This window comes from Pinus tabuliformis, chromosome 5_1 (genome assembly GCF_031772625.1).
Source record: "Pinus tabuliformis cultivar Carrire ecotype Pingquan chromosome 5_1, CPIR1, whole genome shotgun sequence".
Classification (NCBI taxonomy): domain Eukaryota; kingdom Viridiplantae; phylum Streptophyta; class Pinopsida; order Pinales; family Pinaceae; genus Pinus; species Pinus tabuliformis.
In genome coordinates, this window is record NC_142305.1 from 887,143,160 (window position 1) to 887,170,742 (window position 27,583).

At 38.0% G+C, this 27,583-nt stretch overlaps 1 protein-coding gene across 1 annotated transcript in view; it reads right to left on the reverse strand.

The window, feature by feature from the left end:
- The window catches only part of LOC149167653 (Transducin/WD40 repeat-like superfamily protein), a 336,132-nt gene that overhangs the window by 181,337 nt on the left and 127,212 nt on the right, over nt 1-27,583 (reverse strand). Inside the window, exons 7-8 of the mRNA XM_089433067.1 lie at nt 12,640-12,712; nt 12,084-12,126 (exon numbers count right to left, since the gene is read on the reverse strand). Of these exons, the coding sequence (XP_089289193.1) occupies nt 12,084-12,126; nt 12,640-12,712 (116 nt within the window). The remainder of the gene's footprint in view (nt 1-12,083; nt 12,127-12,639; nt 12,713-27,583) is intronic.

The following is a 27,583-nucleotide window of genomic DNA, read 5'->3' on the forward strand; positions in this document are numbered from 1 at the left end:
TTCAACAAGATTGTACCAATCTTCTTATAATATGAGTTGTTAATCAACTTAAAACTTACCTCTTAGAAATGTCTCGTTAGTGGTTGATTTTTCTTTCAATAACTTTCGTGTTTTATTTGATGGAAATGTTATTGTGAGGGTAAAACCTCTTAATTCAAGTTGGCTGGAATTTATTTTCTCTATTTGATGAACACACCTTCAAACTACCTTTATAGGTTCTCCACGAATGGATTCTCCAACATATTTCATGTCATATTAACAAATTAAGAAAGATTGTACATTGGTTCATTTCAACTCTTTGATGCCCTTAATCATATATAAGAGAATCACTCATAGTTTGATCCTTTGATTGTATGCACAATGGATAGGCACTAGATCTACCCATCATCTTTTCATTTCTCTATATTACAACAATTGTTTTGCTAAAGCCCCTCTTTATTTCACCTTGAGCTCTTATTGCCTAAGCATTAGCAATCCAATTTTAGGGATACCCCATTTGAGTAGAAGAACCAATCTAAAGAGTGGAATGCAGTTACTATGGTGACTTTGGATAACCTCTCCAAGTTGCCCTTATGATTTCACCTTGTGGTTGAGACTTTAACACCTTGGGTGAGAGCTTGAGGACTAACAAGCAACGTTTTAGATTTTTAAAACCCACACTAGTCATTTTAATCAATATTTCATTCACTTGAAAAAAATTGGTACACTAATATCCTACAAATCAAAATGTAAATAGAGGGTTGTGGCCTTTCTCAATGAAAGCTCTCTTTTTGGCTTCATTTCCATATTGAAAATTCAAGAATGGTGTTGGAATTTCTAAGTCTGACACATTAGAAACCCTCCATGCACTTTACTAATTTATTCGTACCTACTTGTTCTGTTAATTAACAAGTTATTTACCATGTAAATACTGAAAATAAATACAAGTGCATGCTCAACACATTACAGATCATCAACTGAAGGAAACAGAAACAAGTACACAAATGACATCGTTATTTTTGGACTAATATCCCCGGAAAAACCTAATGCAGGAAAACCGGTGCAACTATCTGAGGGTTTTATTATTAAGCAGTTCTTTTCTGAGTACACTGGGTGCCAAACTGGCTAACCCAACAGAGATAAAAAAATATGGCAGCAATACCTCTCTTAGGAAACAAGTATTCAGAAAGCTTGCTCCACAAAATCCCTCTCCAGCACAATCTGAAGCTCAACGTCAACCTTGCTGGCCTCTGCGTAAGCCTGAACCGTCTGTGTCAGCCTACTGAGGCTCTGCGCAGCCTCTCTGGCTCTCTGCATCACTCTTGCAACCTCCGCACGCAGGCCCTTCTAGCACTGCGCAGTCTCTGTTGCCTCTCCGTGGCTCCCTCTGGCTCTGCATCTGCCTCTCTCTGTTTCTGCGCTGGTCTCTCGACACTCTCCTTGCCTCTCTGCCTCGTACTCGCTGCAACTGATCATTGATTCTATCTCTCTTAGCAAGCCCCGCTCTAGAGAATAGAATGACTGATCACTCTGGTGTGTTCTCCAAGTGACCCTCAAACCTCCTCTTATACTTTTCTCGTTGACATATCAACGACCGAGATTAAGTCCCTAATCGACGGCTAAGATTAGATCTGGCTTGATCCATGTCTTTTGGACCATTCTAACACAGTTTTATATTAATTCACATTAATATTTTCATTTTCCTAAGTTTAGACTTGGGGACTCCATTAAAAATATTAATTATTTTAATATCTCCCAAACTGTTTAGAATCTGCCCAAACCCTTTCTGGATATTGGAGATCTCATGTGCCCTAACCTCTCCACCAAATTTCACGGCTAGAGCACATCCGATGCTACCCCAAATCAACAAATGGTATCATGAAATTTTTGCCTTATGGTTCTTTTGCCTATATATATAAACACACACACCATACTATTGCCACATCATATCCAGGCTTTCCAAAAAAATATCATGACCATTCTGCATATCGTATTCATATCTGCTCCATTATCTGTACCCCTGGCACCATACAGCTTAATTTTTATCTCATTTGAGATAATGCATCCCAAATGTACAAACCACTCCTCCCTCCTCTTCTTGGTTGTATGTGGAGCTACATGACCCAATTTGAAGGGGAGCTTTCATGGTTATGCAGGAAGCACTTGCACAGTCCTATGGGAAAAATGTGTATCACATACTCAGATTAACGAAATTCATCTTCTTCAAAAAGAAAAATAAAACTTTAATTTCAAGAACCTACCACCCAATGGTAAAGATCACAGAATATGTCTTAATAATATTTCCCTAAGACAGAAGAGACAGAATGGGGAGTGTGTCCTAAGCAAAACTAACAGATCCTTTCCAAAGATTGTTCACTTTTACACACTGTTGTCGCGCGAATTGACACGACAACGCTCAGACCGGGGGCTGTCACTCTGATCCCCGATCCCTCCGTTTAAGCCTGTCTCCCGCGGCTAAGGGGGCTAGTCCCTGTGAGATGATGAGGCCAACTATCGACCAGTTGGTTGGGAGACACGAGACACGATTAAGATAAGCACTAAAAAGATTTAATTAATTGAGCAGACCAGTGCCTTAAGAGATTGTGGTTAAGACGATTACTTGTTAAATGATATAAAAACATGGACCATGAACAGCGATCATCTATCATCAGCTAAATCACAATGCTCTTAGAATGATGAAAACGATATCCAGCAACTAAAAATTTAAAAAGATGAATGCTTTAAACCACCACGAATCATAAACCATTAACCAGATATCAACTTCGCATCTCGACTTGAAAATTCAGATCTCAGCGTGAAAGATAATAATTCCCGAAAATGACTGGATCTGACAAAGAAATTTTTCCACAAAAATTTTTATACTTCTCCAAAAAAAAAAAATTAAATTTTTAATTTTTTTTTTTTTAATATTATAAAAATGTTAAAAAAAAACTAAAATTTAAAAAAAAATCTAAACTAAAAACTATTAAAGTCTAAACTTAAATCTAAGGACTAATTAAAATGTACATAAAATAAATCCTAAACGAAACCAAAAAAAAATAAATAAATTAAAATCTAAGTAAAAACTAAACTAAATTAAACAAGATTAAATTGTAAACAAAAAGCTAAGTCCCAAACATAAATATTTTTTTATTTTTTTATTTTTTTGATATATCTAAAATTAAAATTAAAATCTAATACGTTAAATCTAAAAAGTAACATGAAATCTATTTTAAACAAAGTAAAACTATACAAATTTCAAGCCTAAAGTTAAAGCTAAAACACAAAAAAAAATCCGTCTATACCAAAGTCAAAAATGCCCCTACGCTATTAGCATCAAAAAACATATTGAAAATTAAATTTGAAACCTGAGAAACTAAAACGGAATAAACTTAAGCCGTAAAACAAATTTCGAGCTGCCAGTTCAAAGACGTAACCCTAGACCACGATATAACCACGCCTTTGCATATTAAATCGAGAACCAACCATGAAATCGTGAAACAATAAAACGGCGGGATATTACCTGTGCGTGAGTCGATTTTACCTGCGGATTTCAGAATGGATACCTGGATTGACAGTGACACTGTACGCTCTTGCTCAGGCGGCTGAACGCTTATGAATGGAACGATTGCTGAACCCTGATTGAACACGTCTTCAAAGAACTCGACCAGCACAAGTGACGGCAGCCTATCAAAATCGTGACCTCGTTTTGAAACAAAGAAGCTGAATGCGGAAACCAGAATTCTAACAGCGGATAAATGAAAGTCTCAGCCACGTAGAATGAAACTTTGAAAGCACGCTTCCTCTGGTCCGATTTGTTATTTGTGTTATCAAGAATGCCTAACCGACAGAGAAATCTGGAGCAGAATGATTTTTCCAATTAAATGATTGAAGATCGATTTTGCCGGTGATGGAATAGAGGGAGCAGCGAAACTATATTTCACGCCCAGAGATACTTGGTCCATAAAACGAAATGCTCTGCTCACATTGTCGGCGTTCTTGAGATTGATCTGATTCTCTGCGACAAATGGAAACTCCGACGGCTACTCACCATACCACATATAAGTCACTTGTTCATTTATGTTTGTATGCAGAGAAATCAATGATTGGTTGCAGCAATTTTTTGTCGACAGCAACAGATTGTATTACCCACGCATGCAGCCCTTTTTGGAAACTGATTTGCAGCTACGCTCTGACTGACATTGATGGAATGCTGGGTACTGATTAAATGTTTTGCTGCTGGGCCCGGATTGTGGGTGAGAAAATTGACGGCAGTCCTGCAATTGCAAAAAAAAGACAAAACCCTATACCTGCAACAGAAAAACAGAACCCTAATGAAAACTATAAAAAATTTGAAACCCTAGATCAGCTAGTTAATTTACAGATTTGGCCCCTTAACAGCCAGATTTCAGCAGTAAGCACAGAAATACTTTAAAGAAAAGAAATTTCAGATTGTCACTGTGAAAAACTTCAGAAAATATCTCATGCAAATTAAAAAATAAACTGAATGATAAACCCAGGATCAAATCCAACTGGGCTCAGCAGAAAATGCTTGCGGGAGTTGGCTGGTTCAGCCGAGAACTTCCCCGAACGCCCACAAAATTTCCTTCAATGATGTTTTCTGCACAACTCAAAACAACTGTCAATAAAGAGGGCAAAAATGCTGCTAGATCTCAGGAAGTAATGGAGATACCTGCCATTACTTCAGAAACCCTAACAACACCCAAACCCCAGCAAGTGAACAAGATACATGTGCTCACAATACTCTACAAAAAGCTATTATTAACGGCTGAAAATAACATATGCAGAAAATGAAACAATCTCACAGCATTTTAAGAGAGTAACACCAGCAAGAAATGGACCCCAAAGTCTTCTTTTATTAACCAGAAACAGATTTACAAGAGAGCTTCTTCAGTCTTAGACTCACAGATCCGAATTCCATCTGAAATGACCACCTAAGACCCTATATAAAGGAAATGATCCCAACGGCTAGTTCGAATGATCCATGTAGAAATGATCTCGACCGTTGATGAGGATCAAGAGATCTCTTGATCTCATCCGTCGATTTATTCACTTAAACTTTTTAATTTTTTATTATTTTATTTTATTTTTTAAATTTTTAAATTTTTTTAAAAATTTTTATTATTTTTTATTTATTTCATTTTTTAAATTTTTCAATTTATTTATTTTTTTTTTTTTTTTTTTAAATGGATCATCGAACTAAACCTTTGGAAACATCACCTAGGACCTAGGACTTAGGACTCACGAGGGGATTTAAAACATTTTTCGACCCTCAAGACACATTACATCGTGACTTTTTACAATTTACATCTCAAGGGGACAAACCCACTTAATACAAACCCTCAGAAATCACCCAGTTCTGCGACACAACTATAATCTAGCAGATCAACACACTAGGATTCTCCTAAAGTTCCAATGGCAAAATCCATCCCGGCTTTGGGGTCAGGTTTGAAGGAAAACTCTATCGATCCGTGGATCGGTGAGACGAAAAACCTTCCGGGACGTAGATTATCATCAGAAAGTTAGGTCCACCTAGGCAAATTACATACATGACTCATGTCTGCTAAGATTATTTACAATTAATACATGCAGACTGGGTTTACAATCAAAAAGATCAAGCTGTTGATGACTGTAGGCTGGCACGGACACGTTGTTCAGGTGCTACCCCTTTCTGACAAAGAAAAAGAAGGGGGGGTACTGCATGGGTAGTTGACCAGTAGAGGTCAACATCTGGCTCTACTTGGGGACACTTTGCTGCTTGCAGGAATGTGAGAATCCAGAATCTGCATCCATACAACACAATAAGATATAAGTAGCGTCCATCCCAAAAAATCATCATATTCATTAAGCACAGGAAAGATAAAAAGCTCTTCATTTATTAACTATCTAAAGCAGAAAAGAAAATGCGGAAAAACAAGGATTAGGGTTAGAAATACGATACAAAAGATGCCCCATGGCATCAGATGTGTTCAATATAGTGCATACTGAGCATTTGCCTGCTTTCAGGCAAATCTGTGGGCTGCTTGTCGGATGTGCCATGTCCAATTTTGCATATGGTAGGACTTTTTCCTATCCGAAAATCAAGCTGCTCACGGCCGTCTGATGTATCAAATCTTCGTCTTATCTTCTTTCTCTTGCGCTTTTTCTTTCTGGCTGGTTGAATTACTGATGACCTGGTACTTTCTGTTTCAAAGCTATCAGATGAAGTATGTAAGATATGCGTGCTATGTCTTTCTTCATCTTGCATCTGATCTTTATCATTCTTAAGTCTGTCTGGATCACCCTCAATCAACCATCTTTCAATCGAATCAACAACCTCCCAATAATAAGATGAATCTTGTTGCAGCAAATGAGAAGACTTCTGATCTGTTGATGTTTGCTGGTTTCTCTTATCCTCTGCCAGTTGCTGAAACCTTTGAACTTGTATTTTAATGGCATCCATCTCACTAGAGTGTTTAACCTTTGTAGCACTGATTTGTCTGGCATGGTGTTCTTGCATGTCTTTTATTACTTTAACATTCTTTTCATTTATTTCCATCAAGCAATGCTGCATAAAATTTATTTCTTCTTTATGATTCGCTTGCATGTCAGCCACTTGATTATTATGATTGAACGTCATGATAGTCATTTCCTCATCCATAGTTAATAACTTGTTTTGCATAGAGTCAATTTCCTTATCATGATCAGCTTTCATGGTCACCATATTTTCCTCTAAGACTGACAACCTGTTTTGCATGATTCTAATTTCTGTTTCATAATTAGTTTTTATGGCCTCAATTTCTTTAGCATGGTGACTTTGCGTGACCTCAATCTCCCTGTTACGTTTTTCCAGATGGGTGCATAAAGTTTTCACATCATTGACATAATTAGTTTGATTGATTTCCATATTTCTCACCAGCATCATTAGGTCTCGTATAATTTGCTTTTGCTCTTCTTTTTCATTGTCATTTGTCCCTGATTTTTCACTATCATGAACTTGATATGCAATATTTCCAGTGGATGACACATTCTGACATAATGAATCGTCTTGGGATCTTTCAGCTGGACCTCTTATCAAATTACTTTCATTCTGTTGCACAATTTTAGAGGCAGAAGGCAAGCTGTTTGGATAACCATATCTATTTTTAAAAGCATTGAGAATGTCTTGTAAAGAAGTGAAAAAATCATAGAGGAAAATTATTAAACCAATTCAAGGCATCACCCTCTAAAGAATGGACAAATAGACGCATCTTGAAATCTTCATGATTATATTGAGGAAATCTACAATATAAGGTCATTACACAAGTAAACATGTTTAAATGATGTCTAACAGTGACCGAATCACCACCCGAGAACTTAAATAATTTACCAACGGCCTCTTTCGGAAGATCATGGAGATTATCAGTAAAATGACATGGTTTAAATGAATAATCCATGATGAACAATGAGGGATCAAATGGATGATAGAAAGAGATTTCTGCTCAAGAAAATTAAGAGATGAAAGAAGTGGAGTCGCCACTTGAACAATGAATCTGATTCTAGGATCCAAAAAGTAACCACAAGCAGATATGCGGGAGGCTTCTTGTATGGGAAAAATAAGAAAATGGAGTCGCCACCCAAACAAGAAACACACCGAAGATATGCTGATGAGGCAATGAAAGATCCAAATGATAACCCCCAAAGGTCGAATCTGCCAGCTCAAATGAGAGATGAGAAAGATGAGAAGATGAAACTCCAGGAACAGAAAAACTCTGTCCCCGGCAACGGCGCCAAAAAATGTTGGCGTTGTCGGGCCAGATGAAGAGATAAGAAATGAGAAAAACGATTTGTCGTTTGAAACACCGAGAACAAAGTGTCCCCGGCAACGGCGCCAAAAAATGTTGGCGTTGCCGGCTCAAAAGAATGATAGAAAGATGTACGATGAATGATGAAAAGTCGTTGAAATGCCGAGAAAACAAAGTCCCTGGCAACGGCGCCAAAAAATGTTGGCGTTGCCGGGTCAGACGAAAAGATAAAAATGAGAAAAATGATTTGTCGTTGAAACGCCGAAAAAACAATATCCCCGGCAACGGCGCCAAAAAATGTTGGCGTTGCCGGCTCAAACGAATGATAGGCAGATGAACGATGAATGATGAAAAGATGTTGAAACACCAAGGACAGAAAAACTCTATCCCCGACAACGGCGCCAAAAAATGTTGTCGCGCGAATTGACACGACAACGCTCAGACCGGGGGCTGTCACTCTGATCCCCGATCCCTCCGTTTAAGCCTGTCTCCCGCGGCTAAGGGGGGTAGTCCCTGTGAGATGATGAGGCCAACTGTCGACCAGTTGGTTGGGAGACACGAGACACGATTAAGATAAGCACTAAAAAGATTTAATTAATTGAGCAGACCAGTGCCTTAAGAGATTGTGGTTAAGACGATTACTTGTTAAATGATATAAAAACATGGACCATGAACAGCGATCATCTATCATCAGCTAAATCACAATGCTCTTAGAATGATGAAAACGATATCCAGCAACTGAAAATTTAAAAAGATGAATGCTTTAAACCACCACGAATCATAAACCATTAACCAGATATCAACTTCGCATCTCGACTTGAAAATTCAGATCTCAGCGTGAAAGATAATAATTCCCGAAAATGACTGGATCTGACAAAGAAATTTTTCCACAAAAATTTTTATACTTTTTCAAAAAAAAAAAAATTAATTTTTAATTTTTTTTTTTTTAATATTATAAAAATGTTAAAAAAAAAACTAAAATTTAAAAAAAAATCTAAACTAAAAACTATTAAAGTCTAAACTTAAATCTAAGGACTAATTAAAATGTACATAAAATAAATCCTAAACGAAACCAAAAAAAAATAAATAAATTAAAATCTAAGTAAAAACTAAACTAAATTAAACAAGATTAAATTGTAAACAAAAAGCTAAGTCCCAAACATAAATATTTTTTTATTTTTTTATTTTTTTGATATATCTAAAATAAAAATTAAAATCTAATACATTAAATCTAAAAAGTAACATGAAATCTATTTTAAACAAAGTAAAACTATACAAATTTCAAGCCTAAAGTTAAAGCTAAAACACAAAAAAAAATCCGTCTATACCAAAGTCAAAAATGCCCCTATGCTATTAGCATCAAAAAACATATCGAAAATTAAATTTGAAACCTGAGAAACTAAAACGGAATAAACTTAAGCCGTAAAACAAATTTCGAGCTGCCAGTTCAAAGACGTAACCCTAGACCACGATATAACCACGCCTTTGCATATTAAATCGAGAACCGACCATGAAATCGTGAAACAATAAAACGGCGGGATATTACCTGTGCGTGAATCGATTTTTTACCTGCGGATTTCAGAATGGATACCTGGATTGACAGTGACACTGTACGCTCTTGCTCAGGCGGCTGAACGCTTATGAATGGAACGATTGTTGAACCCTGATTCAATTGCAAAACTGAACGCGTTTTCAAAGAACTCGACCAGCACAAGTGACGGCAGCCTATCAAAATCGTGACCTCGTTTTGAAACAAAGAAACTGAATGCGGAAACCAGAATTCTAACAGCGGATAAATGGAAGTCTCAGCCACGTAGAATGAAACTTTGAAAGCACGCTTCCTCTGGTCCGATTTGTTATTTGTGTTATCAAGAATGCCTAACCGACAGAGAAATCTGGAGCGGAATGATTTTTCCAATTAAATGATTGAAGATCGATTTTGCCGGTGATGGAATAGAGGGAGCAGCGAGACTATATTTCACGCCCAGAGATACTTGTTCCATAAAACGAAATGCTCTGCTCACATTGTCGGCGTTCTTGAGATTGATCTGATTCTCTGCGACAAATGGAAACTCCGACGGCTACTCACCATACCACATATAAGTCACTTGTTCATTTATGTTTGTATGCAGAGAAATCAATGATTGGTTGCAGCAATTTTTTGTCGACAGCAACAGATTGTATTACCCACGCATGCAGCCCTTTTTGGAAACTGATTTGCAGCTACGCTCTGACTGACATTGATGGAATGCTGGGTACTGATTAAATGTTTTGCTGCTGGGCCCGGATTGTGGGTGAGAAAATTGACGGCAGTCCTGCAATTGCAAAAAAAAAGACAAAACCCTATACCTGCAACAGAAAAACAGAACCCTAATGAAAACTATAAAAAATTTGAAACCTTAGATCAGCTAGTTAATTTACAGATTTGGCCCCTTAACAGCCAGATTTCAGCAGTAAGCACAGAAATACTTTAAAGAAAAGAAATTTCAGATTGTCACTGTGAAAAACTTCAGAAAATATCTCATGCAAATTAAAAAATAAACTGAATGATAAACCCAGGATCAAATCCAACTGGGCTCAGCAGAAAATGCTTGCGGGAGTTGGCTGGTTCAGCCGAGAACTTCCCCGAACGCCCACAAAATTTCCTTCAATGATGTTTTCTGCACAGCTCAAAACAACTGTCAATAAAGAGGGCAAAAATGCTGCTAGATCTCAGGAAGTAATGGAGATACCTGCCATTACTTCAGAAACCCTAACAGCACCCAAACCCCAGCAAGTGAACAAGATACCTGTGCTCACAATACTCTACAAAAAGCTATTATTAACGGCTGAAAATAACATATGCAGAAAATGAAACAATCTCACAGCATTTTAAGAGAGTAACACCAGCAAGATATGGACCCCAAAGTCTTCTTTTATTAACCAGAAACAGATTTACAAGAGAGCTTCTTCAGTCTTAGACTCACAGATCCGAATTCCATCTGAAATGACCACCTAAGACCCTATATAAAGGAAATGATCCCAACGGCTAGTTCGAATGATCCATGTAGAAATGATCTCGACCGTTGATGAGGATCAAGAGATCTCTTGATCTCATCCGTCGATTTATTCACTTAAACTTTTTAATTTTTTATTATTTTATTTTATTTTTTAAATTTTAAAAAAAAATTTAAAATTTTTTATTTATTTCATTTTTTAAATTTTTAAATTTATATTTATATTTTTTTTTTTTTTTTTTTTTGAATTATTTTATTATTTTATTTCATTTTTAAATGGATCATCGAACTAAACCTTTGGAAACATCACCTAGGACCTAGGACTTAGGACTCACGAGGGGATTTAAAACATTTTTCGACCCTCAAGACACATTACATCATGACTTTTTACAATTTACAACTCAAGGGGACAAACCCACTTAATACAGACCCTCAGAAATCACCCAGTTCTGCGACACAACTATAATCTAGCAGATCAACACACTAGGATTCTCCTAAAGTTCCAATGGCAAAATCCATCCCGGCTTTGGGGTCAGGTTTGAAGGAAAACTCTGCCGATCCGTGGATCGATGAGACGAAAAACCTTCCGGGACGTAGATTATCATCAGAAAGTTAGGTCCACCTAGGCAAATTACATACATGACTCATGTCTGCTAAGATTATTTACAATTAATACATGCAGACTGGGTTTACAATCAAAAAGATCAAGCTGCTGATGACTGTAGGCTGGCACGGACACGTCGTTCAGGTGCTACCCCTTTCTGACAAAGAAAAAGAAGGGGGGGTACTGCATGGGTAGTTGACCAGTAGAGGTCAACACACACCACCAGAAGCTGTACAAAATTGAACGCGAGATGCATAAATATAGGCTCTTCCAACCAGAGCTCAACCTTTGCCATTCTTCTATTTGCAGTCATATGGCATTCACGTTCATATTTGCAATATGCATGTTTCATGCTTTTACTGGGGAGAATCTTGCCTCATCGTACCAATATCTGACCATTCTGAACGTTCAGCTGTACCTTAGCAAGTATTAATGAGTGTTTTTTGTGTTAGTATGACTTCTCCAGATTTGTTTTTCATATTGAGTATTTTATCCCCACAATATATACGTATTAATTGACAAATTCACCCAGATTTGGTTCAACACAAAGCACATAAATGCATACATACAAGATTGCACACATGTTTCTATATACGATTACATCAGAAAATTAAGAATAACGAATCATTATCTTTAATTTACTAACTGTTTGTCAGTTGAAGATCAATTAGGGGTAAAATGATCACAATGCAGCAAGAAAAATGTATACTGAATCAGTACCTTGAGAAGAAGAAGCCTTAGGGGAGAATTTCCATACAGCAACCTGCAACGAATGCAGAGATACCGTGTTTCAGGCCTTACAATTAAATACACCTTATCTTAAGGCAAGACATATGCACAAAACAAACAGAAAAGACTCGTACCAAACTGGAATGTTGACCCTAATGAATTGAATTTTACAATATGAATTCAAATAGAGACATCAAAACAACCCACCAACTGGCAAAGGTGTGACACATGTCATTGGATTTAGGTTTGTTTTTGCACAAACATTCAGCATCATATTCACCCTACAAGAAAAATCAGCCTTTACTTCTCTCTATAATCTTATGTCTCAAATGAACTCCAAAAGGTGATGTATCAGCAGGTTTTGTGAGGACTAAGAAGTTAAGGCAACATAGGAAACTAGACATTCAGCCCAAACCACGCATGACAAAACTAATTTATTTTTGCATCAACACTATCAAATGGTATTACCATAGTCCAGAGATTTATTTAAGAAATCTGTACAATAAAATTTAAATTTTTCTTGAACTATAATCAGTTACAATCTTACCATTCCATCATGACAGCCAGCTAACAATAGATCATGAGGTGCTGAAGTAGACCACTCCAAAGTAAGAGGAATGCTGTTCACCGACTCAATAAATTAGCAACCGCTATTTATAAATTGTTTACATCATAGAAAGAAAAAAAGATATGGACATCAACATAGACACATGAGTTTTCCATAAGGCGTTTTTCCATGCATACCAGGCATGCCTTAGAGCTAGATAAAGTGTAAAAAAAAATCATTAAATACAATTTCTCTATAATCCTTCAACCACTTGTGCACCATGCCATCATTCAAGAAAACTTCAATGATATGGTCTTAGCGAATAATCCATAAGTTGCAGTCATTACAGTAATAAGCTTCCAATTTACTACAATTTCTCCAGTATTAGAGTTTGCCAGGTTCCAAGCAATCCACCAATAAATGTTATTGATATAGAGCAATGTTATCAGAACCAGACCAGTCATCACACAGTTCGACCCCAGAAACCTGAACCAGACTGGAACCAGAAAAAGACCAGACAAAAAACCAGACTACCAAAAAATACATAAAATCAAACAAAAAAACGTATACTTTCATGTGCATCCATATGAATCAATACCATTTACACACAAATATACAAAGTTTCTTATGTATATCTATATAGCAAGGGTTCATATAACCAAAACAGCACCTAGCGCAATCCATCTCTGAACCAAAAATATATCGACAAGGAGGCTCTAAATGTAATGTCCCTTCCTAAATAAATTTGTCTCAAGCTTATTTTCCACAATTTTGACATTTTTGGTAACCATGGGACCCACAAAATTTTGGGAAAAAGACTTAGGAGAAAAAGGGAGGCCAAAATACTTGGTTAGTGGAGCGTGGGGGCCACATGCACAAGGAAAAACGCACTTGCCTAAAGAGAAATTCGAATAGCCAAGGAAGGGAGGTTGAAAGGCTAGATGGAGGGGCCCACATGGGAAAAGGAAGCTCACTAATTATAAATAGGAGAAGCTCAGCCTCATTTGGGGTCTTTTGTCAATTGAACTCACTCTTGTTGCTCAAGCTGCTTAGCCGGGTCACTTGTTGTTTAGCACCGAGTTTTTGCAAGCGGAGAACTCACCCTTTCTTCAAGCCACCCTAGGGAGGTCAAATTGTACCACTTTGGAGAAGAGCGGGAGGGAATTCAGAGCTTATCATTCAACCATTCGCTCAGCTAGTATGTGTTCCGGGAGGATGCATGAAGGGAATATGCTGGTGTCATTTCAAGGGTCTTCCGGGCAGCAATTGCCGGGAGAATTTTGGTATAGAAGCTTTAGTGGAATATCAGCCTTTTGGAGGAGTTTTGGAGCAGGAGGTGGCTGCTTGAAGGCAGCATGAATTGCAGCATCCAGGGCCAGTGCAGAAGCCTCTCACTAGGCACACGTGGGAGCTTGAGGGACGAATTGGGGAGCTGGAGTTTGCCTAGGGAAATAAGGAGAACCTTAGGGGAGTGTAGCTCAGCCTTTTTGGAGTGATTTGGAGGGCTTTCTCTGGGAGTTGCAGGAAGACTGTATTTCCCAGCAGCTGGAGGAGGACGTGGTATTTGGGGCCAAATTTCGGGGGTCAAAACCAAACCAAACCCTTTCTGGGTTTTGGTGGGTCTTTTGTGAGGACCTTGGGGTTCATTTTGTAGAATTCTCTGAGCACCAGAGGTGGGGTTTTCAGCAAGATCTCTCCAACAGACAATGCAGTTTTCTGGGGTAGCAAAGGCCATCATTGGAGCAATTGATTCTATCATTTGGGCTTGTTATTTTATCACCTGGGTTTTGTCACGCTTACCATTGAGGCAACCCTGGGTGCACTCCTTCCACACCAATGTGGAAAAAGTCGAAGTCGGGATTAATTCGGCAAGGGTCCAAAAGTTGAAAAACTCGTCTAAGTCAGGAGTTTTTTGAAAAAGTCGGCAAAATTAAAAAAACACAAAATTATTCATTTTTTTTATTTTTTTTAACATCTAGAGTATCCACAACATCAAATAAATGCATTTCCACATAAACATGTAAAGAAAGCTAATATATAATATGTATATGAAATCTAATGCTTCATCACATATCAAAATAGTGAATCAACTCTTGAATTTTGAGTCCTGTCTGAGTCTCAACTCTCAAGAGTCAAAATATCAACAAAGAATATAATAAATGTATATCATGAATCATCTAAAAGTCATCAAGTAATCAGTCACTGAGATCCACTTCCCCTTTTAATTTTTGTTTCCGCTAATTGTATTAAGAAATAAGTCATGCATTTATTCAGTAGATTGTAATCTGCTTGGGTAATAAGGTGTCAGGTGGTAGGTCCAATGAAAATTAACAGTGAGTATCACAGTAGATGTGAAAATTAACGCTTGGTGAATCCAAGCTACTTATTTTCTGAGAAAACAGTAGATGTCAGATTATTAACCTAGCCTTGGCATCTATTATTCAAAAACTCTTGGAGGTAAAATCCACTTCTGATACATAACCTTTCCCCACATTTACAGGGAATTCACCACTAAAGAAGATTCCCTTTCAAAACCTGCTCTCATTGCAAGAAGGATCTTTGCTATCACAAGATTTCACAGGTACTTTGTTCCTGTCTGAAAAATGGGTTCTTTTTTGAGGCACTGGTTTTATTTTTTTTGGACAGGTTGTTGCTATTTGATCTTCATTACCTCCTCTTTGTTGTTTCGTCTGGAAGCATTCAACAACTGTAACAATGTTTTTGATGGTGTGGGGTTCTTTCTACGGAAGACTGTTGTATGCCTGTCCTTTTGGTACTTTTGTAATCTTTTGAAGGGGCAGTGGCTGTTAGAGTCTGGATCACTGAAAGCCTGAAGGCTTAGCCAATGTATACTTTGCTTTCTAACTAGATATATGAAGTATAAAGATTTGTTTTTCCTTGGAAAACAAAAACATATATTAACCTCAAAACTAATAGATTACAAATGAGACTGCTATGCTCGCAAGAAGTATGACAAACAATACAATGCAATAACTTGAAAATGCACGGATGAAAGCTTCAATTTACAGTTTTTCACCTTTGCGGCCTCTTTATCCGCGGCCTGGGAAGGGAGGAAGACTTTTTGGGTCGACTCCCGATTATAAAGGAAAAAATCGTGATTTTTTCGTTTGTGAAAAAATCGCCAAAAAGTCGGGGGATTAAATCGTTTAGCTCAAAAAATCGCATTTTTAGGATTAAATCGGGATTTTTTGCAGACTTTTTCCACACCAATGCACTATTGCCCCAATTGCTTAATAAAATGGCTCAGCTAGTTATTATTTCTGGAGTTTACATGGGTGTTTACTGAGTGTTTGAAATTTATGGTGTTATATTTATTGTTTGTTTTGCATATCACTGTTTTTCCTAATTAGGAATATTACACTAAATGGCCTCTAAAGTCCAAAAAAAATCATGCTACAATAAATAATGCCATATATCATCAAAATCATTACCTATATTGGGACCATCATCATTCATATCACCCTCTAAGCATTTAAATAAGATCGAAAAAGCTTAAAGCTTAACATGCCTAATCAGTGATTTTGCTAGAGTGAACAAACATCTCTACTAGGGTTGTGATATAGAAGTTCAACAATCAATGCCACCAACATGAAGGTACATAGAGGGTTTGGTAGCTCTTGATTAAATGTCAGTTCGATACCCTCATACATGACAGAATCCAATGGAAACGTTGCAATCCTGTCAATCCCGAAATCTTCCAAATTGTTAAGTCTACTGAATTTAAAGGGATCTAAAATTCCACATTCTCCATATGAAATCCAATGAGGTTGGAACCACCCTAAAACATCCTGAAACAATTCTTGGTAATGTTAAAAATTAATATAAAAGGATAAAAATAAAAGATAAAGGAGAATGTCAACTCAATATTATTATTAATTAAAAGAGTGAAATGGGGAAGGGGGTTCTCCTCAAATAGTGTTAGTAGGGGCCTAGGGTTGGGTATTGTGCTTGGAAACAACTTAATTTATTGCTTGAAAAAAGATTAACTTTTGGTTAACTTTTGGTGTTCCCTAGCCACACCATAGGGCACTATACAAAACTGGCCAAAAACAGTGTAAAACCTCAAACTGTAGGAAGTGACAGAAATATTTTTTCTGCGATAGTTATCTGAAATATTTTTATTTCTGGCTGGGGATTCCATGGTTTCGTTTGTTTCTTTTTGCAAGTCGATGCACAAGCGTCTTCCGCGGATTTTCTGATGTAGAGCCTCTATTCTTTGCGGTCCAATATTGTTCTATGCCATTAGACTTGCAGTCACTTCTGGCATCAGACACCCTGGTTCTTATTAGAATATTCCTATTTAGTATTTAATACTCATTCTTTTAGCTGTTGCTATTTTTATTCGTTTAAGCAGTTTCTTAGATGAAACTGAGTGTTTCCATATTCTATATAGAAACTTGATGTTTCTATTATTGTAAATATCTCTGTATTATCATTGAGCTTCTTGCTCATTCTGAATCAATTCATTCGACATTCTTTTATGGTATCGGAGCCAGAAAAAGAGATTTCTTGAACAGTTATTCTCTCTGCATCCTAATCTCTTGAGTTCTTTCTTTCATTCCTTTCTAAGGTCGAGCCCTCTGTAAGCCAGGTAGCCTTCACTGAGTCTTAGCCTCGGCTTTGCTCACTGTGATAAAAGCTTACAGTCGTCTATCTCGATACAGAAATGGATTCTTCTTCTGCATTTCTGAGGAATTAGAAATTGAAGAAACTCTTGGATCTGGTTTAGAAATTTAGCCTTCCCTTGCTGGTGTACCGATTCTGTTTGGATAATCGCAGTCGGTTCTTCCTGCGTCTCTGTCGTGTTCTCATAGGGCGGCAATTTCTCCTTACTTCTACAGATTTCAAACCTGAAACCCTCGCCGGCTCTTTCAACTGCAGAAATGGCAGGAAATCCTACTGCTCCGTAGTCAGAAAAGAAGAGCTTAGGCCTCAGAATCGACACTTTCAAAGCAGACACGAGTAAGGACGATCCCGTAGATATAGTCTAAGACGACTTCGTGGCTTCTTCTTCAAGAATTGCAGAGCATTTTACCTTCAACTGAATTGAAACCCTACCTGGATCAGCCACAAATATTTCATTGCATCAAACTCGGGGAAGTTGATGTAAATAGCTGAAGAAGTGTCAACGGATTCATTCGGCTCGGTTATTATTACTGTTGCTGTGCGAATTAAGGGAGCTGCCGTGTAAATCATCGGGAGACACGACGCTGCCGTGGAGTTTACCAGTGATAAAGAGCTATCTGACTGCAGTCCGTCGCGGAACGTAGCAAAGACAGCGACGGCTCACGTGGTCTCATTTTTTAGTCCACGTATTGGTGAATGCTGACGCGTCTTGCAACAGAAACTCTCCTCCCGCCTAAGGATATTCCGACGTCGATGCATTTCTCCCGCACAACTTTCTGCCGACAGAATGACATGCCTTGCGAAATCTGAATAAAGAGAACCAGATATACGCATTTTTACTGCTAGGAATACATCGAAAGGAATTCAATGTTTTGACAGCATATACTGCCACAAAAAAAAGGAGATACAGCAGCGTCAGAGGACTGCAGAGACCGTGTAGGGATGTCAAAGGTTCGAATATAACCTGTACCTGATCGCTACTGGTAGAAACTAAACCAATAGTGCAGCACTTGCTTGGAGATTTATTTTTTTGCTGGGTAAATATATATATATATATATATATATATATTTTTTTTTTTTTTTTTTTTCTTAAACCTGTCTAGCAGAACAAATTCTGTTTTGATAAGCGGGCAGCTAAATTAAATTTTGTGTCAGACTTCTGTATTGTCTTTGGGAAAATGGCCACGCTCACCAATCTGATGTTAGAAGGAAATCAACGCTTTAATGGCAACAACTATAACATTTGGAAACAAAGAATGTTGACCATTTTTGAATACAGGCGCCTTGATCAGCTCATTTTGGGCAAAGAGCTTCGTCCCGGTACAGCCGGTACCGATCAAGATAAATTTGATGATCGAAATCGAGAGGTTGTTATGCTTCTCAAGCTCTCTGTCGCTGATGATCAGTTACCACAGATTTCGTCTGGCAAGACAACTGCCGAGATCTGGCAACAGTTGAAAGAACTGCACGAGACATCTGACAAAAGCAGAGCTTTTTTTCTCAAAAATCAGTTGTTCTCCATCATGATGGACGAACATATGTCTTTACAGGAACATCTCAACAAAATTAAAGACATTCGAGATCAGCTCGAAGCCATTGGTCGGACCATGGAGGAAGAAGATATGGTAGTCATTACTTTGAAAAGTCTACCGAAATCTTATGAACACTTCATAGAAACACTCAACATTACCACCACAAATGTTGATCTGAAGTTTCCAGAGTTATGCACCAAACTTCTACAGCAGGATCGGTGGAAACAGCAGTTTGGTAGTGGTGCTTCATCAGTGTCCTCGAAAAATGCATTTGCTGCAAAATATCAGTCCTCTCAGTCCTTTCAGCAGAAAGGCTCTTCTCAGCCTTTTGATCCTGCTAGGAAGAAAAGTGTGCAGTGTAATTGCTGTCACAGGTTCGGTCACATGAAGAAAGATTGCCGACAGAGGATTGCTTCTGAACAGAAGAAACAGGGAGGGCCCCATCAGACAACAAATGTTGCAGAACATTCCGAGCAGACAGATTCTGCCTTTTACGCCTTTATGGCTAAAAGGTCTTCAGATCATGTTCCTTCCTCTGCATGGTACATTGATTTTGGTGCATCACGCCACTTCTCTCACAGGCGTGACTGGTTTATTGACTTCTCACCTTTCAGTGATTCCGTGGTATTTGGCGGAGGTGAAAAGTACACAGTAGTTAGCAGAGGTACAGTTCAAATTCAGTCTGGTGGGCGCACAATCATATTCCTGAATGTACACTATGTTCCTGGTATGGAAATTAATATGCTATCTGTCAGCCAGATTATGAGGAATTCTCCTCAGCTTGATGTAGTGTTCAGTGCACACAAGTGCTCCATTATTGACAGGGAGACTAGTTTAACAGTTGCTGTTGGCCTAGAGGACCATGGTCTATACAGGCTACTTGACACCGGTGACTCTCCAGAAGTGGCTCTAGCAGCACGTATCTCTCCTATCAGCACTCTATGGCATCAGCGATATGGGCATCTAAATATGCAGTATCTCTCTCAGCTCTCTCGGGAGGGACTTGTGTCAGGATTACCTGATATTCAGACTCAGCAGTTGGGGGTATGCAGCGCCTGTCAAGCGGGAAAGCAACATCGATCTTCATTCAAAAATGGAGAATCTTGGCGCGCATCTAAGGTACTTCAGTTACTTCATGCTGATATTTGCGGTCCTATGAATACAGCTTCTATCACTGCTTGCAAATATTTTTTACTTATTGTAGATGATTTTAGTAGAAAGATGTGGGTGTATTTTCTAAAAAATAAATCTGATGCTCTTAGTACCTTTCAGAAGTTTAAAACCTTAGTGGAAAAAGAATTTGGTTGTAACATCATGACCCTTAGGACCGACAATGGGGGGAAATTTTGTTCTTCAGCGTTTGCCAACTTCTGTGATATTCATGGCATCAAACGTCAATTAACCACACCTTACACTCCTCAGCAGAACAGTGTTGTCGAGCGTCGCAACCACACGGTTGTTGAAATGGCTCGTTCCATGTTACAACACAGGAGTGTTCCAAACAAATTCTGGGCTGAAGCAGTATTTACTGTTGTTTATCTTCTTAACCGATCACCTACTCAGGCTGTTAAAGGGAAGACTCCTGAAGAGGTTTGGTCTGGCCGTAAGCCTAAGATCAGTCACCTCAAAGTATTTGGCTCAGTTGCATATGTTTGGATTCCACCTGCTAAGCGCTCTAAGTTGGATTCCAAAAGCCAGAAACTCATGATGACAGGTTACAGTGATCATCACAAGGCCTATAGGCTGATAGATATAGCCACCGGTCGTCTTAGCTTCAGTCGGGATGTAGTATTTGATGAAGACAGAGGATTTTTTCAGTCTTCTTCTTCTAAGCAGTGTTCTGAGGATCAGCCTCACAGTGTTTTTCTTCCGGTCGGTCCACCTGATGGGAGGGATGATATAGCATCAGTATTTGATAATACTCTAGCTTCCTCCAGAAAACAACCCTCCTCTTGATGCCCCTATTGCTCTTGAGTCTTCTCAACCTCCTCCTGATATTGGTTCCTCTACTCTTCGGCCTAAATGGTGGGCTAAAACCATTGGTGATCTCCGAGATGATGAGCTTCTTGAAGGTAGAACTTCTAGACATAAGAACAAACAACAGTCTACAGTCAATTTTGCTCTTATGGCTAACCTTCACAGTATTTTTGAGCCTCAAACCTATTCAGAGGCTAAGGGTACATCTGAGTGGGAACAGGCTATGGAAGCCGAATTCCAGAGTCTTCAGAAGAATCACACCTGGACACTTTCTGATCTTCCTGCAGGGAAAAAGCCCATAGGCTGCAAATGGGTGTATAAAGTGAAATACAAAGCTGATGGAACCATAGACAAGTATAAAGCTCGTCTTGTGGCTCGAGGGTTCTCACAGAAGGAAGGCATCGACTATGAAGAGACTTTTGCTCCTACAGCCAAGATGAGTACAATAAGGCTTGTCCTTGCCCTAGCAGCTCAGTTCAATTGGAAAGTTCATCAGATGGATGTAAAGAGTGCTTTCCTAAATGGTGATCTCCAAGAAGAAGTCTACATGACGCAGCCTTCAGGATTCAAGGTTGCTGGTCAAGAACAGAAAGTGTGTTGATTAGCTAAAGCCATTTATGGATTGAAGCAAGCTCCTCGGGCTTGGTACATGAAAATTGATCAGTACCTGACAGATCAGGGTTTTCAGCGGAGCCCATCTGATGCAAACCTGTATATCAAGCATATTGCTGATGATATCTTGCTTGTGGTTGTCTATGTGGATGACCTTATCATTACTAGCAGCTCTGCACATTTGATTCATGGGATCAAACAAGATTTATGCAGAACTTTTGAGATGACAGACTTGGGACTTCTTCATTACTGTCTGGGGGTTGAAGTTTGGCAGACTAAAAATCATATTTTTCTCTCTCAGTCCAAGTATGCAAAAAATCTTGTGGACAGGTTCAGAATGCAGGATTGCAAACCAGCCACGACTCCTATGGAACCAGGGCTCAAACTTTCATCACAGTCATCCTCTCCCCTTGTGGATGAAACTTTATTCAGGCAACTAGTGGGCAGTCTCATCTATCTTACTGCCACCAGACCTGACATCAGTTTTGCAGTAAGCTATATCTCCCGCTTTATGTCAGCTCCTAAAGCTGATCATTGGATAGCAGCAAAGCGTGTGCTACGATATGTGCGTGGTACTTCTGATTATGGCCTCTTATATACTCGCAGTTCCAATCCTATTCTCGGTGGTTACACTGACTCTGACTGGGCCGGTTCGGTTGATGACCGTAAATCTACAGTTGGGTATGTGTTTAGTCTAGGATCTGGTGCTGTTACTTGGACTAGTAAGAAGCAACAGGCAGTGGCTCTCTCCTCAACAGAAGCAGAGTATCGGGGAGCAGTTAAGGCATCCTGCGAGGCAGTTTGGCTTCGACGTATGCTTGCAGATATGCATGTTTCCCAGACCGGGCCTACTTCTTTGTTTTGTGATAAGCAGGGAGTTCTCAAACTTGCCAAAAATCCAGTCTTTCATGAAAGAACAAAGTATGTGGAAACTCATTGCCACTACATTCGTCAGCTTGTTGAAGACGGCTCAGTTCAGTTGCAATATGTTCCCACAACAGAGCAGCCCGCCGACATCTTCACCAAGCCTCTTGGTCCTGATAAATTTGTAAAATTCAGAGGGTCTATTGGTGTTGTAAATAGATTGAGTATTAAGGGAGGGTATTAGAATATTCCTATTTAGTATTTAATACTCATTCTTTTAGCTGTTGCTATTTTTATTCGTTTAAGCAGTTTCTTAGATGAAACTGAGTGTTTCCATATTCTATATAGAAACTTGATGTTTCTATTATTGTAAATATCTCTATATTATCATTGAGCTTCTTGCTCATTCTGAATCAATTCATTCGACATTCTTTTAGTTCTGAGCGAATGGTTGATGAAGAAGTTCTCAAATAATTGTGATCTGGGTGAATGTGAAGGGTTTTTATTCAGGGATATATCACACGGCTTTGTCTCTGAGTCAGGGAAAATTTTAAGAACCCCCCTTAAATTTATAAATATAATAAATGGGCGAATCTCCATGGTATATAGGAAAAATGGAAGGCGATTTTATCAATAATATAATATGTATATATAATTTTTTGGCGAATCTCTCACCAGGCATGGCGAATATTTTACTCAATTATAAAATCTTGTAAGATCTTGGCGAGTCTTTCACTAAATAATAAAACTTTGTAAAGTCCTAGTGAATCTTAGCATAGGCTACATGTTGGTTTAATTCCCCCATTTAAATAGGCTACATTCCAGGTGAATACCATGGGTCAATACCATGTGCCATTTTGGTGAATACCATGGGTCAATACCATGTGTCATTTTTATTTTTATTAATTCTAATATTAGGGTTAATAATGGTTTTTTGCATGGTATTAATAACAATCTAGTCCATGGTATTTGTCCCATAGCATTTTGGCCATAAGTTTCACCTAAATATAACCCATTTTTTGAGTGTTCGTAAATATAAGGTGACTTATGGAGTAAATGTAAAAAAATGTTTTATTTGTTTACCATACCTCTCGTTTATTTATATTTTTATTAATTTACCATACCTCTTTTACAAATATGGTATTTGGCCCATAGGATTCACTTAAACAAAACCTCTTTCTTGAGCCTTCATAAATAGAACGAGGGTTATGGACTAAATATAAAAAGAGGTTTTATTTATTTACGATACGTCTAGTTTATTTATATTTTTATTTATTTACCATACCTTTTGAGTAAGTATAAAAAGACGTTTTATTTATTTACCATACCTCCACTTTACTTATATTTTTATTTGTTTACACTCTTACATGTATATAAGGTGACTTATGGAGTAAATATAAAAATGTTTTATTTATTTACCATACCTCTCATTTATTTATATTTTTATTAATTTACCATACCTCTTTTATAAATATGGTATTTTGCCCATAGGATTCACTTAAATAAAACCTATTCTTGAAAATGGGTGAATGGATTCACTTAAATAAAACCTATTCTTGAAAATGGGCGAATGGAAGGTTGTAAGTCCTAATTTCAAGGGCTAAATTTACCTTTTTTACCCTCTCCCTTAAAATAAGGTAGGCTATTTGAGGTGATTTTTAAAAATGTACTATGATACAAAATATTCGCCCACTAAAAATTTAAAACCCCTTAATTTCGCCAAAGGGCGAACATTCGCCCCTAAAATTATCCTTACTCTGAGTATTGTGCCCTGTAAATTTTGAGCATGTGGTCCTCTATTCCATACACATATGAATCTTATAGGAAAATTCGCAGAATAAATTCTTGGCACGCAGATTTAAAATTACCTTAGGTTGAAGGTAGTGTTGGTTATGGGTGTTTCTTGGTTGAAAGTCTGGTGCACAAGAGTTTTACTGTGGCCTTGAGAATTTAAGCAAATTCTGAACTTATTGTATAGGGTTCCTAGCTTATAATTTTGGGAGAGTGGTTCTTAACTTAAGGGGATATTTAAAATGTGTGTTGTTCTACGTTTTAGTTTGGTTCTTTAAGTTCTGTTGGCACAAGGGCTTCGTTGATGTCTGTTGCAGATAGAACAATTGCTCTTAAGGCTCGGCCTCTTTTATTGATTTATCTTGGTTATCATCTCTACGATTGATTTTGTTTACAGCCTAATCCTTCACCTGAGGTCTGCAGTTCTGAGTATAGAAGGCTCATTTTCAAGAGGTCCATTATTGCTTAGAAGATCCAAAGTATATATATATATATATATATATATATATAGTGTTGATCTTTGTTGAAGGGTTTGTAGTATATCCAGAATGATGCATCTAACGCATTATTCTTGGCATGCTCTTGACTTCACAAATTTAGACATATGCCTAAATCCTCAGTCAAGCAGACCTAATTTGTTGTTAACTGTTAGTTCAAATTTCTGAGACTTGCAACAATGGCAATAAATAAGTAACAAGTTGTTTTTGTTATATCAGTACTTGACTTCAATAAATTTCAGTGACAATATGGTAATTTTATATATGACTGGAATATGATGAAGGATCACCCTGATGAACAGTGACAATATCTACATGTCTGACAAAATGTAATTGCTCTCGTTAGGAGACTAGATCGATGAGTCAGTTCAAATAATTCAAGGAAGCCATGCTATGCTACTAAGAAGTTGATGTCTATAAGGGTTTGAAGATTCAGTTCAGGTGTGTAATAGAACAGCAGGGTAGGGCAGCATGATGGATGACTTCTGATGACAGAGACCTGTGACATGATAGGGTCCTCACTATAGCAGTGATCCTTATATGACTAGATAGTAATCCTTGATATGGCATGACAGTATTCTTGGTGACTAGCATTCCTTTCAAGTTCTTGAACAAGTGTTTTGTGTTCTAATTGATGTGGAGCTAAGGTTTGGAAGATTGTTACCGTGACTATGATACGACAGAGCAGTAATTCATATTTGACCTGATAGTGACATCGTGACAATGTTCTCATTGTACAACTCATATGCATTACCTAACAGTGTGCCTCTTAGAACTGAGATTTTCTATAGATTTTCTATGTATTATGATCAGATAAGGTTTGTGCAGAGCTTAATAACCTTGAAACAATTTCATGTAGAACCAATTTGATATCTTGAGCAGAGACAGCAGTTGATAGTGGTGAAAGGTAGCAGTTTTGATACAGCGGCAGCAGTAGGATGTAGTTGTGAAGTGAAAGGGCAACAGTAACAGCAGCAACAATAGTGAAGGTGGCAGCAGCAGAGAAGTAGCAGTGAACTGTGGTAGAGCAGTAGTGGCATTGGAAGTTGCAAATGCAGTGACAATAGAAAGTTGTGGCAGTTGTGATTGAGTTGATTGTAAAGGAGGTTGAAGACTCCTGCAGATTTGGTCTACGAAAAACTTCAGATTTGGGAAGTCTTGTACTTACTTCCAGCCTAGCTGGTAAATTGTTGTATGTAAACCATACATAATGCAAAGATTGGTTGGATGACATATTTTGTGTATTGTTCAATTGATGTGATGCTCATGTTCTGATTAATGCTCTGAATAATTGATAATAACTAACCAATTGTGAAAAGTAAGGAAATATTGATTCACCCCCTCCTCGCTATTCCAAACATTATCTAGATCTAGTTATGCATCTCTAAAATTTACCTCCAAGCATAAGCTTGGTGGATAGAAATTTTAGAGCAACCTTCCCTAACTTTCATTCAATTTGATAAATTTGAGTTTGGAGCCAAGGTTAAAACACGTGATGTTATTTTTAGTAGCATCGGATGTGGTCTAGACACGAAACTTGGTAGAGAGATTAGAATACATGAAATCTTCAAAACCCAGAAATCGTTTCTAGAAATTTCGCCTAGAAGTGTCTCAATTAGATTATTAATCGTTTTTTAAATATTTCCTAAGTCTAAACTTAGAGAATATGGTTAATTAATCAGTGTTAATTGAGATAAGGTGAGAATCATCTAGAAACTCACACAAATTGATCAAGAGATAATCCTAGCCATCAATTATGTTATAATCTTAGTCGTTGGTGCTCTAACAGTGCATTATAAGAGGAGGTTGATGTGGTGATGGAGAATACACCAATGCAGATACTCAGTTGCCCAGGCAGTTCGATTTTCTCAATAGTAGTAGCTCAACAGAGAAGATAGAGCCAGAGGGTGAGTAGTGTTAGTTTGTGGTAGCATCAAATGTGCTCTAGCCATGAAAATTGGTGGAGAGGCTAAGGCACATGAGTTCTAAAGAACCCAAAAACCGTTTGATGAAATCCCACCCGGATTGTATTTTATTAAAATAATTAATATTTTTAATGGGGTTCCTAAGTCTAAACTTAGGAAAATTAAAATATTAATGGGTATTAATCAAAATATGGGTGAGAATGATCTAGAAGGCGGATCAAGTCAAGTTTTAATTTAGTCATTGATTAGAGACTTAATCTCGATCGTTGAAGTCTCAACGAGAAAAGTATAAGAAGGAGGATTGGAGTTCATTTAGAAACACACAAGGAGAGAACAAATTGATCTGGAGTTCGATTTCTAGGGCTAGGAAGCTGAGAATTCGAACTGAGTGATTAGTTGCAGCAAAGGGGCAAGGAAAGTTCCGGACTACTGACAGAGACGCGGAGAGAAGCTAGTGGAGGCAGCGCAGTAGCCAGAAGGACTGACGTTGGGCCAATCTGGGCCCACGCAGGCTTGACGCAGAGCCAGAAGGGCCAGCACAGAAGTTGAAGTTGCCCTCACGCAGAAAGCCAGAACTATCGAGGAACTGTCGGAACTGCCAGGAAGGTTGACGCAGTGGGCAGAAGAGACAACACAAAGCTGACGCAGAGCCTGTAAGGCTGACACAGGGCCTAGCAAGGCCAGCGCAGAGGTAGTTGGGGTTAGCCAGTTTTGTTGTCGGATCAACCAGAATCTACCGGGTGAAGTGAGGTAAAACTCACTCAGTTTTCCCGCCATTGTATTTTCTCTGTCACTGGATTGTCGGAAGGGCATCCAGCATTGTATTTAGAATTATTGCTTAATAATAATAAACCCTCAGAGTTGTTGCACCGGTTTTCCCGCATTGGGTTTCTCCAGCGACTATTTTGTCCAAAAATAATTGTCTTATGTATCCTGTTCTTTGCTCAATTTTTTGTTTCATGTAATCAAATTTAAAGTAGTGTAGGTTGCAGAAGTAATTTGCTTCAATGTTATTCAGAAAACAACTTGATAATGTATATTAAAATCAAGTAGGTGAAGTAGATTCAGATTCGCTGCAGTAGGGGTTCATTGGACTAGG